This window comes from Diplotaxodon limnothrissa, linkage group LG2, assembly GCF_057381915.1.
Source record: "Diplotaxodon limnothrissa isolate DT_005_m linkage group LG2, D_limnothrissa_male_GT1.1, whole genome shotgun sequence".
In the NCBI taxonomy this organism is placed as follows: Eukaryota; Metazoa; Chordata; class Actinopteri; order Cichliformes; family Cichlidae; genus Diplotaxodon; species Diplotaxodon limnothrissa.
The window spans coordinates 24,117,437-24,132,503 of NC_140597.1; the positions used below are offsets into that span (position 1 = coordinate 24,117,437).

The 15,067-nt window shown below is 39.1% G+C and overlaps 1 protein-coding gene across 1 annotated transcript; it reads left to right on the plus strand.

The window, feature by feature from the left end:
• Positions 1 to 7,802: 7,802 nt before the first annotated feature.
• Positions 7,803 to 9,403, plus strand: LOC146638460 (uncharacterized). The gene is made up of 2 exons (XM_085368705.1): positions 7,803 to 7,837; positions 8,626 to 9,403. Exons 1-2 carry the CDS (start codon positions 7,803 to 7,805, stop codon positions 9,401 to 9,403), a joined length of 813 nt encoding a protein of 270 aa, XP_085224831.1.
• Positions 9,404 to 15,067: the final 5,664 nt, after the last annotated feature.

A 15,067-nucleotide genomic window follows, 5' to 3' on the forward strand; every position in this document is an offset into this window, starting at 1 on the left:
TCTAAAGTAGTCTGTGTTTAATATGGCTTTTGTGTTGTTAACATGTTTAATGTTATGTATTTTCTTCTATTTGATCTCAAAAAGCTCCTAAAACAGTCAGTGATCCCTGTTGACCTCCCTCGGCTTTTATTACCGCTAATCATTTATTTAAGCTCAGTTTTTAAAACCTTAGGATGTAACTACAGCCCAGCCCATGCAGCAGTATATGAATGACTAACTTCGTATTGTGGATGGATTATCTCAGTTGTTCTCCTGGCTGAAGTTTGGTCCTTTTACAGCATCCTGCCATGCGATTACATTTGTTTCTGACCACCGAGAAAACTCACGTTAACTTTTATCGAGTGGAAAAAAAGTTAGCTTGTTTATATTATGCTAACATAGCTGTGTCGCTAGTGGTCACGTAGCACATCATTATATACCAGCTAGCCCAACTTCAGTAACCCTACAAACGTCACTGCTGTTTAGTTTTCTGTCTTCATTTATGCTGGAAGTGATAAGAAAGCTGTACGTTTTAATTTGTTTCCAAAACCCCGCAGTCAGGACATGCTATATTGTATTTAGATAGAAGCTACCGAGCTAACTCCCTGCTAACTTCTAACTCCGTTAAATGTCATAAATGTCATAAAGCGATTCCGCTCCCTGAAGACCAACACAGAGAGACTGAGGAGGAGCTTCTTCCCACAGGCGATACGGTCTCTCAATCACACCACCACACAGTACTGACCCACACATACAGTTCTTACACACACACTGGACTTTCTGGACTTTGGTTTTGCACAACACTGGTCACTATATTCTTCATTTCCGGTTAATACTTGTACAGCTGCTGTTATTGTGTATATATTTATTTATATTTAGATTTCTTCATACATTCTTATATAGTTCTATATTGTGTATTTTGTTGTACAGTTATTTTATTTTCAACTTTAATTTATATATTTTATCTTATTCTTTCCCAGTTAAATTTACCCTTCATTCTAATTTGTGTTGTACAGTTATTTCATTTTTAACCTTAATTTATATTTTATTCCTTCCTAGTTAAATTTACCCTTTTTAATTTTTCATATTTATTTCCTATCTTATTCATAGCCTTTTCCTTTTTTGTTTTCTTTAGGTCACGAGCAGTTGTCCAAGCATTTCACTACATATCGTACTGTGTATGACTGTGTACGTGACAAATAAAATTTGAATTTGAATTTGAATTTAAATTCCGTTTTCATGGATGCCTGGATGTCTTTTTGCAGCATTTTTCTTTTTGCTGCGTTTTTCTTTTTGCAGGTGTTTTTCTTTTTGCAGGCATTTTTCTTTTTGCAGCGTTTTTCTTTTTGCAGGTGTTTTTCTTTTTGCAGCATTTTTTTTTTTTGCTGCGTTTTTCTTTTTGCAGGCGTTTTTCTTTTTGCAGCATTTTTCTTTTTGCAGGTGTTTTTCTTTTTGCAGGCGTTTTTCTTTTTGCAGGCGTTTTTCTTTTTGCAGCGTTTTTCTTTTTGCAAGTGTTTTTCTTTTTGCAGCATTTTTCTTTTTGCAGCATTTTTTTTTTTTGCAAGTGTTTTCTGAAGTTGCAGTCCGTTTGGCCTCTCAGGGCCACTGTAAAGTTCATTTTGAAATGAAGACAGCTAGAAGGACGTGTGTGTGCGATTGCTCAAAATGTGACTGTGCAGAACATGCAGACTGTGGGTTTCAGACTTTCTCAACAGCCACTCATCATACAGCATATGTGAGTGACTGATGTCATTTGTCACAGGAAAACAGAGACAGTTAAATTAACTGGAAACATTTTTTGTAGCAAGACCCAGTCTGAAGAGCATTTTAGACCCTTTCAAATAGCTGTTTGAAAACTTTTTTTTAAGAGTGAACTATTCCTGGAGGCTGCTTAAAGAAATTACAAGAAAGAAATGTGGCTCAGTGTACGTGGGCACCCCCAATACCACCACCACCCCACACACACTGGTTATCCTAACCATTTCCAGCTTGGGCCAAAGAGTCACCAACTAGAGGTGCATTAGAAGAACATTTCTCAAAAATAGACAGACTGACAGATGAAGGATCCTTATTCATTTGAGATTATATATAACGGTTTTGATGTGGAACAGAGGGCATTCATTTGGTGAACTGTTTATAACCTATTTTGTCTGAAGTCATTAGCTTTGTCTGGGCGCAAACAGGTCCCAAAGTCAAACGATCACTGCGGCATTACTGAGAGTTGAAAACTATCTAAAGTCTGTCATTTTTAATAAAATGATCAGCGTTGCTGCTCTACCAGGTGTAACAATTAAGTTTAACATCCAGGCATCCATGAAAACAGAATTTATTAAATTTAACAGAGTTAGAAGTTAGCAGGAAGTTAGCTCGCTAGTTTCCATCTAAATATAATATAGCATATTCTGACTGAGAGATTTCTGAGACAAATTAAGACGTGCAGCTCTGCTATCACTTCCAACATAAATGAAGACAGAAAACTAAACAGCAGTGACGTTTGTAGGGTTACTCAAGTTGGGCTAGCTGGTATATAATGATGTGCTACATGATTGCTAGATACACAGCTAAGTTAGCATAACATAAACACAGTGAAGCTGGAGGAGGAACGCTAACTTTTTCCACTCAATAAAAGTTAATGTGAGGGTTCCCGATGGTTAGGGACAAATACAGTCGCATGGCAGGATGCTGTAAACAGACCAAACTTCAGTCAGGAGAATAACTGAGATAATCCATCCACAATACGAGGTTAGTCATTAATGCTGCGTGAGCTGGGCTGTAGTTACATCATAAGTGAGCTGCCGTCATAGGCAACTCTCGCATTTAAGTTCATTTTATTAGATATGTAAGACTGAAACAATTAGTAGTTGAAATATTAAGAAATAATAAATAAATAAATAAATAGTAATTCATGTTTTGTTCTTTAGATTTATATGTTTAAATGTGTTATTTGTGCTAATTGTGCAATTAGATAGGAACCGTTTCTATAGTTCCGTCTGTTATTGCTAAGAGGGTATTTTTTTGGCTGTCACACTCAGCAAGCTAATTGAGAGATGAGCCACAAGGTTTGCACGTCTACAGTAAGATAAATAAAAGAGTGCCTTTTTTGGACCTCCCCACGACATAAGGATTAAAGTTTTATTCCCTTTGAGTGAGGCCAATGAGGTAAATGTTTTCTTTTGTTTATTATCGTTGTATGTAAATACGCTAGTGTTGCGTGATATTTGAGTGCAATTACCGCAGTGTGAGGTGTAATGTGTATTTTATTGATTGTTTTGTTGGAATGTTTTGTTATATAGAATGCTTAAGGGCTTTATTAAGAATATTCATTTAAGTTTGTATTTCTTTTTAGTTCTGACGGCATTGTATCGGCTGTGGTTGGACATCATTACATGTTAAAGCATGTCGAAGAATCCTCCTGTCCGAAATAAATGTCAGTTAAAACGCAAAGAACAAGTTGAGCTTTATTACGACTCGAGGGGAGTAACAATAAGGTTTTAAAAACGAAGCTTTAAAATAAACAGTGGTAATAAAATTGAGCGAGGCCGACAGTGATCACTGACTTTTTTAGAGGCTTGTTCAGATTAAATAGAACAAGATAAAAAGCATTAAAACATGTTAAACACACAACAGCCTTAATAAACGCAGAGTAGTTTTGACCCCGAAGCAGGGTTCATATGTCATCACTTAAAGATCGGATTCCTTGCTGATGATAGATAGACGGTTCATGAGCTGGCAGTGTGATGACATGCTGATATGTCACAATGACAATCATTTTCCATGCTTAGCCTCAGCATGTATTGTAAAATGTTTTCTATATTTGTTTAGGTGACCCTGAATCCTCCCTTAGTTATGCTGCTATAGGTGTAGACTGCTGGGGGATGCCCATGATGCATTGAGTATTTCCTTTTCAGTCACCTTTCTCACTCAACATGTGTTAATAGACCTCTCTGCATTGAATCACACTTGTTAATCTCTCTCTCTCTTCCACAGCATGTCTTTATCCTGTCCTTCTTCTCTCACCCCAACCGGTCACAGCAGATGGCCCCGCCCCTCCCTGAGCCAGGTTCTGCCGGAGGTTTCTTCCTGTTAAAAGGGAGTTTTTCCTTCCCACTGTCGCCAAAGTGCTTGCTCATAGGGGGTCATATGATTGTTGGTTTTTTTCTCTGAATGTATTATTGTAGGGTCTGCCTTAAAATATAAAGCGCCTTGAGGCGACTGTTGTTGTGATTTGGCGCTGTAATAAATAAAATTGAATTGAACTGAATATGTTTTGCATCCTGGACAATGAAGCTGACAGAGGAAGTGATGGGAAAAAATATTTTATATCTTGTGTTTAAATCTTAACACCCAATGTTTTCCTGGATAAATCATGTTAGAGCCACTGTAATATTACTTGCAAGTATTCGTTCCTTTTTGTTCCTTGTTATTGTTTCATTATTTTCTGAAACATTACTTTCTTTATAACAGGCTAGTTTAGAATCTCATCCCTCCACCTCTTGCCACTACCATAAATCCGTTCTCTTTTCATATAAGCATCGAAACTAATAAACATAATTTTGTTAGTTTTGGCAAAGTCATGCGTATGAGAACTCACAAACGAACTGTCATGTCTAGTCTGATACAAACATACTCGTCTGATTTATTCACTGTGTAAACACTGCATGCAAAATGCACCAGACTAAAAGTAAAAACGGCTGTTCTCAGTCCAGCCAGCAGACAAGTGTTTACCAGCTTAGAGACAGAATAAATTTGCACCTGTTATGAGCGATAAGCACAGCAACAAATACATGAAGCAATCCAATATGCAAAGTTTGTGGCATTTTTGGCAAATATTGCATTATTGCTCCTGTTAGGAGCAATATTGCATTATTGCTCCTGTTAGGAGCGACGCATGCCTCACTTCATGCAATACTGGACAGCGTGGCTTCTCTCGAAAAGAAAGGGACAAATTAGACAAGTTTGCCTTGCTGCTATAATTCTCAATCAGCCTGGATAAATAATTTGTTGCTGTATGAAAAAACACCTTCACAAATCGCAGACTTCTTACTGTTTCTCACTGATAAAAGAAAGAGGAACAACACGAGGTTCCTTTTCTGCAGTAAACCTATTCGCCTTGGAGCTCTTTTACCCAAGAATTCCATCAAACTTTATGTTTTGTTTTGTTTTTCATAATAACAACATTGTAAGCATTCGAGGAAAAAATATTTACGACCTTCAGACAAGTACCTCATTAATTATAGCTACCTTATTGTTTACTGATGTTTATCTAGACAGTTGCCTTCCCATCAGCCTCTGCAAACTCTCTCCAATAACTACTTCATCCAGAGCAGCAACATGCTGTCCCTAGGCACCACGTGCCAAGCCTTATCTAATGTCTCATCTAATCATTGAGCTTTTCCAACCTTTCTCTTATTGAAAACTTCTTCAAAGAGTAGCTGTGAAACAACTAACTAATCTAACTTTGCAAAGGACTTATCTACTTGAGGAAATTTCAGTCCGGATTCAGAGCACAGAAACAGCAGTAGTGAACGTTACTAATGACCTTCTCATGGCCTCTGACCATGGGCTCATCTTTGTGCTTGTCCTGGGAGACTTCAGTGCATCATTTGATACAGTTTGTTACCTTAACCTCCTAAGACCTGAACTCTTTCATGGCATGCATTTTTAACTTCGCTTTGCTACTTGAGCTGATGAATGTAAAATCAAAGAATTATCTTTTTACCTGATTTTTCTCTATAAGGGTCTGATATCCACATATGAGAACATTCGTTTTAAATTTCGATAGACCAGTGGCAGTGTAATGTTCTCGTAAGAGATATTAGGCCCTTATAGAGCAAAATTAAGTATTGTGGTCTAGACCAGCGGTCCCCAATCCCAGGGAGTTGTTTGGTACTGGGCTGCGAGAGTTGAGGCTCGGGTGTGAAATTTATGGTTTTCAGGGTTTTTATCAGTTTTTATCGTTATTTTTTTATCGTTAACTCGGTTTCCCTGGATCTTTTCCTGTGTGCTATGAATAAATTTTCTGTTTTTGTACCGTTACTGGTTTTATTTTGTTGTATTTATCCACAACACCTTAAAGCCGGTCCGTGAAAATATTGTCAGACATAAATCGGTCCGTGGGGACCGCTGGTCTAGACAACCCAGAATGTGATGTCCACATATGTGTACACCAGGTCCTAGGAGGTTAAATAAAATTGGCATTTTCCTTTATTATCTTTAATATTTCCAATAATAGGATTGGTATTAAAGGAAATGTGCAGCAGTGGTTTCAATCACATCTGATAAACTCAGATTTTTGGATGTAAATGGCTTTTCTTCACATGCAAAAGTTAATCGTGGACTTCAGGGTTCTTTGCTGGGAGCAACGCTATTTACGTTATACGTGTTTCCCCTGGCAGTATTATTAGAAAACACAGTATATAATTTTACTGCTTTGCAAATGATACCAAGCTTTATTTATCTGTGAAGCCAGGGGGCACAAATCATCTAGTTAAACTAGGCATGTCTTACTCTGGATGGCAGTACCTTGGTCTCCAGTAACACTGTGGGGAACCCAAGAGTTGTTTTTAAACAGCATATGCCCTTCAATCCACACATTAACAAATATCTAGGACAGCCTTTCATTCATCTGCCCAATATCGCAGAAACATCCCGTCTTAGTCTGTGCATTCATTACTTCTAGGCTGGGCTACTGTAATTCATTATTATCAGGCTGTGCAGTTAATCCAAAAAGCTGCAGTGACAGTACTGCAACAGAGCAGAAAGATAGAGCATTTTTCTCCTGTACTAGCTTCTCTTCATTACCTCCTCTTAATCACAGAGTTTAATTTAAAAGCTTTCTCCTCATACAAAAACGTCCTAACAGCCTTCAGCCATTAGACCGTTTGTGTCCATTTGGGCCAGTTAGACACCCTCTCTACTTTTAAGATTAGTCTTTGTGTCGGATGTGGTGACCCTGAACCGTCCCTTAGTTACGCCGCTATAGGCTCAGACTCCCGGACTTTGTGTGATCCGCTGGTTTCTTCTCCAGTCACCTCTTTTTTCTCCCCACTGCTACACGTCCAGTCTTTCCCATCGCCCCCAACCCATAGCTGGTTCTGCCAGAAGTTTCTTCCTCTTACAAGAGTTTTCCCCTCCCACTGCTGCATAGAGTTCATTCATAGGGAATCATCTGATTGTTGGGGTTTTCGTGCGGTTGTTAGCTTGCAGAACAAAGTGACTTTGGGTGGCTGCTGTTGTAACTAGGTGCTGTATAAACAAACTTGAACTGAATACAACTAATGTCAAAGTGAGTCAAGTCATGAGTCATTCTTAGCTGGCAGCAGTTGTAGTGATCATATCCTTGTTGTGTGCATGTCTCTACCTGCCCTACAGCAATACATGAGATGTTGACAGCACATGCTGGCTGTTTAGTCAACTCTTCAATCATACATCTAAAAAGAAAAAAGACAAAATTATATGAAGCTGTATTAGTTACTGGTTTGATATTAGTCTGTATAAAAGGCTCTTTGAGGAAACTCCTTTTTGTCTCTGTGCCACATTGAAAAACATACAGGTTAGGCTGATGTCCGCTGTGAAAAGATAACTCTTGGGCACAGATCCTCTGCCCTTGTGAGTCAGATTCAGCTTTGCTCACAGACATGACACCACAGAGTGAGAATGAGCCAACTGAGCTGAAGCAACCGGCACTAATAAGGAGAAGAGAGCTGGGGCTCCTCACACTCACTGTTTTCCATTTGCCCACGCCGGCAGCCGGGCTGGGATGAGGGGCTAAAATGTGATTTTTTTAAAAGAAGAGATCAACGCACAAGAGGTGAAACAGGGCAATGACCTTCAGTCGCGACTTCCTGTCTATACACAGGTGAGTTCCTTAGATATCAGAAGCGATAGACGAAGGTTAACAAAGCTGAGGAAATGATCTAAATCAGGGGTAGGCAACTCCAGGACTCGAGTGCTGGTTTCCTGCAGGTTTTAGATCTCACCCTGGGCCAACACACCTGAATCAAATAATTAGTTTGTTCCCAGGCCTCTGGAGAGCTTCAAGACATGTTGGGGAGGTAATTTAGCCATTTGAATCAGCTGTGATGGATCAAGGACACATCTAAAACCTGCAGGACACCGGCACTCGAGGCCTGGAGTTGCCCACCCCTGATCTAAATGAAGCTAACTTTTATAATTAATAAGAGCAGTTTCAAACGTATTGTTTTCCAGATAGCTTTAGCTAAGGTTTGAATACATACATACTGTGAATCATGAGAGTTTTTATACACATAAACTGGTATATAGCTATTTTGCTTAGGAAATTTTAAAAGTTTGCACGTTATATTTATTTTCCAATTAAAAGCATAACTTACTGCTGTATTTTTCAGTGTAACTTGACTTATAGGCTAAATGAAGTTAACATGAGTCATCTTAAGACTCCTGTAAAGCTGAGAAATTTATCAGTGGTTTGTTTGCTTGCCTGGGTTTCTGCCTTCATGAGTAGTACTGCCTACTCATAAAAATAGAGAACAGCATTAAGAAATCTATGTAGACGAGATAAGTCAGCAGTGAGTCTGTGGTGAGGCAGCGACAATTTAGAGAATTATTTAGTGTCTAAACTGTTTTATGTCATTCTGAGCTAACCGCCCCGTGCTGCACTCTCTGCAGGTCGCATCAACTTTTAAAGTCGATCTGGGAGATAAGCTGCCTCTGCCTTCCTGGTTCAGTCACAAAAGGGGTGCACCCGGCCTCCAAAGGATGGCTACGCAGGTTTTTACTGCTGAAGCTGGTGACGGTGCTGCTGTTCCCCCATGGGGTGGGCCTCCCCCTGCTCCTGGGCTGTGTATTCAGCCTGTGTGCTCTGTTGCTCCTGCGCTCCCCTCACATCTCCACCAAGCCCTCCACTGTCCTCCTGAGCCAACTGGCTCACTCAGATAGCCTGGTGCTGCTGCACTGGGCGATTCAGCTGGGAGCGACCCTGGGCAAGTGGATGGAGGAGGCGGGCTGGAAGGAGGAGGTGAGTTTTATGAAGGACGGGAAATTGGTTTGGTGGAGAGAGGCCGCAAAAGTGCTCTGTCATCAGCTGCTTGATGCACATCAGCTGGCCTCTCTGCTGCTGTTGGGTCTGCTGGGACTCGAGGCCACGCTGGTGTCACGCTGGCCTCAGCAGACTCGGAGATTCAGGACTTCTCGCTGGGCGCAGCTCAGCTGCCGTCTGGCCTGGATGCTTGTGCTGCTGGAACTCACGTCTTTGCTACACTGCAAAACATTGCAGGACCCCTCAGCATTTCAGGATGCTCAGATTTCCCCTCCTGGCATCGTGCTTCCCCCCTCCCTGCCTACCTTCTCGTGTTATCTGAGGAAGATGTTATGGCTGGTGAATTCATGGCTGCATTACACCATCTTCTATGGTCAACCACAGAGGAAAAAGAGTTCTTATCATTAGACCTTTGTAAGAGGAGGAGAAATGGTTGTATTTATACAAAAACAAAATCTTATTTATAAAAACTTATTTTACAAGCCAGACTATGTAAGCTTTTCTGCGAATAATCTGTCATACAGACTATTTGATTTTAATTTATAAAACCAATAAAAAAAATATACTAATGTAAAAATGAATGCTTTAAAATGTTAATAAACATGAATTTGACTACAGAAAGCAAAGTAGAAGTTACACTAGGCCTTCTGTTCAGCTGGAACAGGAAATACAAGTGTTTCATACTTACAGTAGTCATAAATAGACAACTAATCAGTGACTAACCCATCATCTGAATTCCCATTTGCATAGCCACTTATCCAGTTCAGGAGCTTCAGAGTAAAATGAAAGTGATTTTTCAGAAACAGATCATCATTGAGGAAAATTAGCTTTATGAATGATCTGAGGAATTTGCTTTAAAAATTAATAACATTTTAATTTCCATAAATGACCTTTAATTTGACCTTTAATTTGAGTCCACCTCTCGCCCTATGACAGCTGAGGTAGGCTCCAGCTTATCCCAGCAACTCTGATAAGGATACAAGGAAAAGAGAATGGATGGACTTTTAATTTGTATCATATTTGCTTTATCTGGCATTTGGGGGAAAAAGCTGCATTGTGGAGTTTATTCAGGTTTTTCAGTACATTCTTTGTATCATATGTGGTACACTAGGCATCGAGGGGTTAATCTTCGGAATTTTTGTTTTTTATCTGTTACACAGCAAATCCAGCATGTCCAAATTAACACTGTCGGATTTGATTTCAACACTATTAAAGTGTCTATATGGGTCCACACCAGAGAGTGTTAATTTAACTCTTTTTGGAGAGTTGGTACGTTAACTCTGATTTAGTGTTAAACACCAAATCTGTCTGGAGTTGATAATTTAACACTTGGTGTTAAGAGTTTATATATTAACTCTCAAAGAGTATTTTAGTTTAACTACGTAAGAGTTATCTTCTAATTCATTCTAAAAAGCGGGAATTTTACTGTTCTGAACTTCTAGAAATTTCTTTTGGAAATAAACATTTACTAAAAAGATGCAATGGTTTTTGAAAAACATTTATTCTGAACTGTGCACCACAATTTCAAAACATTTTCTGAAAGATGTAACAGTGTACATGTTCTCACTTTCATTAGAATTTTGTTTATCAAAAGGTCTGACATGGTAAATGCAAATAACAGCATTCTCATCACTTATTTCTTCAATACAATATGCATGTCCTTCATTCATCCCTTTGTGGAACTTCAACGCACTTCTGCTCTCCCCCATATTCCATCTTCACAAGCATATCCTGTGTGGAGATTGAATAAAAATTAGTTGACACTAATTAACGGCACAAATAATCCAGTAAACAATTGCAGCACAGTAAAAAAAAAAAAAAAGGAATCCTCTTTGAGCCATTACTTGTGTAAAGTATTTTCCCAAAAGACAAGGACACAGGCAACAGGTAATACTGAACTAAATGTAAAACCTCAACTTTTTTCATTTTTACCTAAACCGTGTGCACAAAACTCTGGAGGGATCTAAATGCTACCGTAGAACCCAGTCAGGGCGTCTGCTACTGCTGTTTGCTCGGTTTTTTTTTATTTTTATGGGCGATCGTTTTCAGGCTTCAAGTAGCACCATTATACCAACATTTCACATTCTAGACATTGTTTTAGGTGTATTTGACCAAAAGTTTGACTGAAAATTCACATGCAAGCTTTTTTTCAAGGCTGTGGTATTTGCCCGCAAACAATACCTTTCAGCTAGCTAAAACAGAATATTATGCTATCAGCGAGCAACATGGCTAATGCCTTTCACACAGCTTTGTCTCAACTCCAAAGAGCCACAGAAGTAAAAGCTAATAACAATTGAAACAATCTTTGAAAAAATGACTTACCAAGCATGGCAAACAACTCAAATATGTAGAGCAAAATGTTCTGAAACGGCTTCACTTCAGCTTCGATTGGAGCCGTGCTGGGGGCGGAGTCTGTGAATTTACTCTGTTGGTGTCATAGCCCCTGTAGGAGTTCAGAGTTAAGAGGTCAGGAGTTAATGTTTCCATTGTAACACCTCCAGATTTGAAATAGAAACACTCATTTTTAACACTCGATTTTAACTACTATCATTTTACACCTCAGAGTTACATTAAAAGAATGTGACTCTGCTTAGAGTAAAATTAACTCTACTTTTGCAAGGAGACTATTAACACCAAAAAATTTAACACTTTTGAATTTGCTGTGTACAGGCGGAGCCATGCACTAAAACATGCTTTATCTGCATCTGTTTGAGTCTTAATGGGACTATAATTGACAAAATTAATGTAATGTTATATTCAGTAAGAGTTAAAACATGTGACTATAACCATTAACTCATTAGGAAGCTCTTTACTGAGGTCACATATCAAATATGAATTAGTGTAATTTTCTCATAAACTTCTAAACAATTCTTCTTTTCTTTGTATTCAAAGTCGTCACACCCTGCTCGGCACGACGATTCAAAAAGAGTTCACATTTAAGCCGTTTCACTTTTCAGTAACCACATTTAATGCCCATCTTTTATGTACAGTGTTTTATGAACTGAGCAGAGGAACGTCTGACTGTCAGACATAAAAAGACTGTTTAATTCTTTTAAATGCAACTTTTCATGTGTAAACACAAACTAAAAGCAAGTTTAGTTTTTTTTAACATTACTTGGAGTAACACCTGAAATTTGCTTGGAGTTTAAAATGATGTATTGACATATATTACTAAAAAAACAAATACTTTTGGTACAACAAAATGTGTTGCAACAGGACAAAACATCCTTTAAATGGGAATCTGAACACACACGGCTTTCACACTTGATTTTTGAGAGGCTTATATGACATGATCAGCTTTACGTGCAAATGCGCGCTCACTTGTTGTCTCTCCCTTATTTAAACTGGCAGCCAGCCCAGGAAATGGTGTTAATACCAGAGTGCAACACAATAAAAGGTTTGCCGTGGTAAAACCGCACACTAGAGCTCATAACAGTCTTTTCTAAAAGGTTTCCAGTTCACTGCAGCTTTTCATCATTTCTTTTGTGCGGCAAAACGGAAAACAACAACAACAAAAACAACAAACTGGGATGGGTCACAAGGAAGCTCTAATGAATGGAAATGGCCTCAGTGTAATTTCCGTAATGTCTTCTATTGATTTAATTTGTTACTATGTGGATAGTACAAATGCGCACACGCTGATTGGAAAATAATTTTCCTAAACGATTTGATGGATGGTTAGTGAAATGTGGGTAACTTTGGGCAGGACCAAAGCCACAAACACTCAGCTTGGCAGGCAGGGCTGTATCAAGACATGATCTAACCAACCACCACAGTCATACCTGAACTCCTCACATTTGTCACAAAGCACATGAGAGATTCAAGATAACGACAGGTGCTTACATCTGGATAGAATCTGCGACATAACCACGTCACACACAGCAGTCAGTGCCGAGAAATATGTGCTCTGTCGCTGCCATACATGATGAAATTAAGGAAGTTCCAACCACAGAGAGGGGTGAACACATTACATGGTTCAAAGTTAATGTGAGCAGCAGCTTCCACGTACTTGTGACTGAATCCAGAGTTTGTTCTTGCAGTGTGCGGTGTGTCCAGCAGAAGGAAGCACAGAGCTGCTTGCTCTGCTTCTTTACATAATCCACTCCAAGGAGCTCCTGACACAGTGTAAAAGACTGAAGAGGATCGAGGAACTCTGCTTCTATGCTAACCTATTTACTACTGTGTTTGTGTGTATCAGTGTGTAGCTGCAAACTCAAGTGTTCCTGGAAGAAATCAATTAAAGCTGAAAAGCGAGGAACAGCTTAAGAAAGAGGGGCCTCGGTGGCCGCTTCCTTCCCGTGATGTTTGGCAGTGGTGGCCCTACGCAGACTACTTTGGCATCGCAGCTGTCACTCACAGGGGAACAATGTGGGAGGTTACACTTTTAAAAATAACAACATGTCCTGTTTGTTCTCTCGAACGAGTCAAGGTTCATCTGCACTACAGGCTGTAAAGGAGAGACCGTGGTAACTGGGTCATTTCACCTCAAATCAACATGGGCCTTTGCATCAAAGGTTTACGGACCGAAGTTTGTATGTCTGTAATGAGCCCTCTGACATTTAGACTTCATCTTCTCTCAGCTTTGATCTTTGATGTGTTGTCTTTCAATTTTAAATATAAGGCTGAAGTTGAAATTTTTCATACCTTGGGTATTTTCCTTCTCCTGTTCCTGTTTTCTCCCACTGCCTTTATCTGTAATAATAATGCGTCTGCTGTTTTGCCTCCGTGCTTGTGGCCTGGGTTTCACTTCTTCTCTGATCCTGCTAACCATGATTCTCAGGAAGGCTGCCATGCTCCTCGAGTTTATCTACTCTTTTTTTTATGCTTAAAACTCTATCATGTGAAAGTCACCAACAACCTGCCTGTCGGCCACTTTAAAACTCTTTCTGTGTTTGACTTTTCCTAATTAGCAAATGGACCAAACCTGTATCCACTCATTGCCAACAGTCCTGATAGGACCTGATTTATTTGTCCTAACATTTCTTGAAGATGAGGTTGTGATACGTTCATCAAAAACATGTCATTTGTTACCAATGAAACAGTCAGTAACATATAACAGTACAGAATGGCCTCTTGTTTTGACATGTAGTTCAACAGCGCCCTCATTTGGGCTGTTTCATTTTTCCAGTGTCAAAGAAAGAAAAATCCATCAGTCCAGATCATTAAGCCACATGCTTTGTCACACTGTTGCAGCTATGATGTCTGTAAAGAAATCTATCAATTAATGTGCAGATTTTCGCCAACTGATTAAACTGACAGTAAGTTACAGTTTTACATGTTGTTAATCAGAATCAGAATCAGAATACTTTATTAATCCCGAAGGAAATTAGGGTTACAGCAGGCAGCGCGCTAATGGCGCATGCGCACTCACAAAGGAACCTTCTGACCAACTTTACACAAACATCACATTGGGGAGACATGTCAGAAAGGTAGGCTGATAGGAAAAAAAACAACAAAATACATAACATGAGGTAAGAGGAGGAGAAAAAAAAACCACACTCAGACTGAGTGTGAATATAAATGTATATTAAAAAAAAAACAACAGCAAAAAAAGTTCATCATAGCCTACTTCTACCACCTGACGCCTTGTTCTCATTTATTCTGGTGAATCTGTGTGATGGCATGGATCTCTTCCTGTGGATGAGAAATCAGAAAGATAACGCACATAAAGGCTTTTAGGATAGTAAAGGTTGCAGACCTGTTCTAGACAGGTTAGCATGTCCATCCCTTGAGCTGTGACACACGTTCATTTCACTGTATTTAACTGATTTTTTTTTTTACCTGCAAACGTACTCACAATATACAGGAAAAGTATTTTTTCCTCCTTAATTCTGATGTATAAATAAAATATTTATAAACTGTTACATGTTTCCAGCAGAGATTTCTCAAGTTTCTGCTGCAGTTGCGTCTCCAGAATGTTTTCATAGCAGTGGTCATGTGGAGTGTCGCACCAAATACAGAATTTCCAGTTTTATTATAGTGTTGTCAAATACAGGTTACTTGACAAATATGTCAAAAAGAGAGACAAGAAATATATGCCTAGTTAATTTCCTGCTGTTAAAGATGATAACA

Coding starts and splice junctions, on each gene's coding strand:
- LOC146638460 (XM_085368705.1), top strand. CDS start 7,803: ATGACCTTCAGTCGCGACTTCCTGTCTATACACAG. Junction 7,838..8,625: donor GACTTCCTGTCTATACACAG/GTGAGTTCCTTA, acceptor CACTCTCTGCAG/GTCGCATCAACTTTTAAAGT.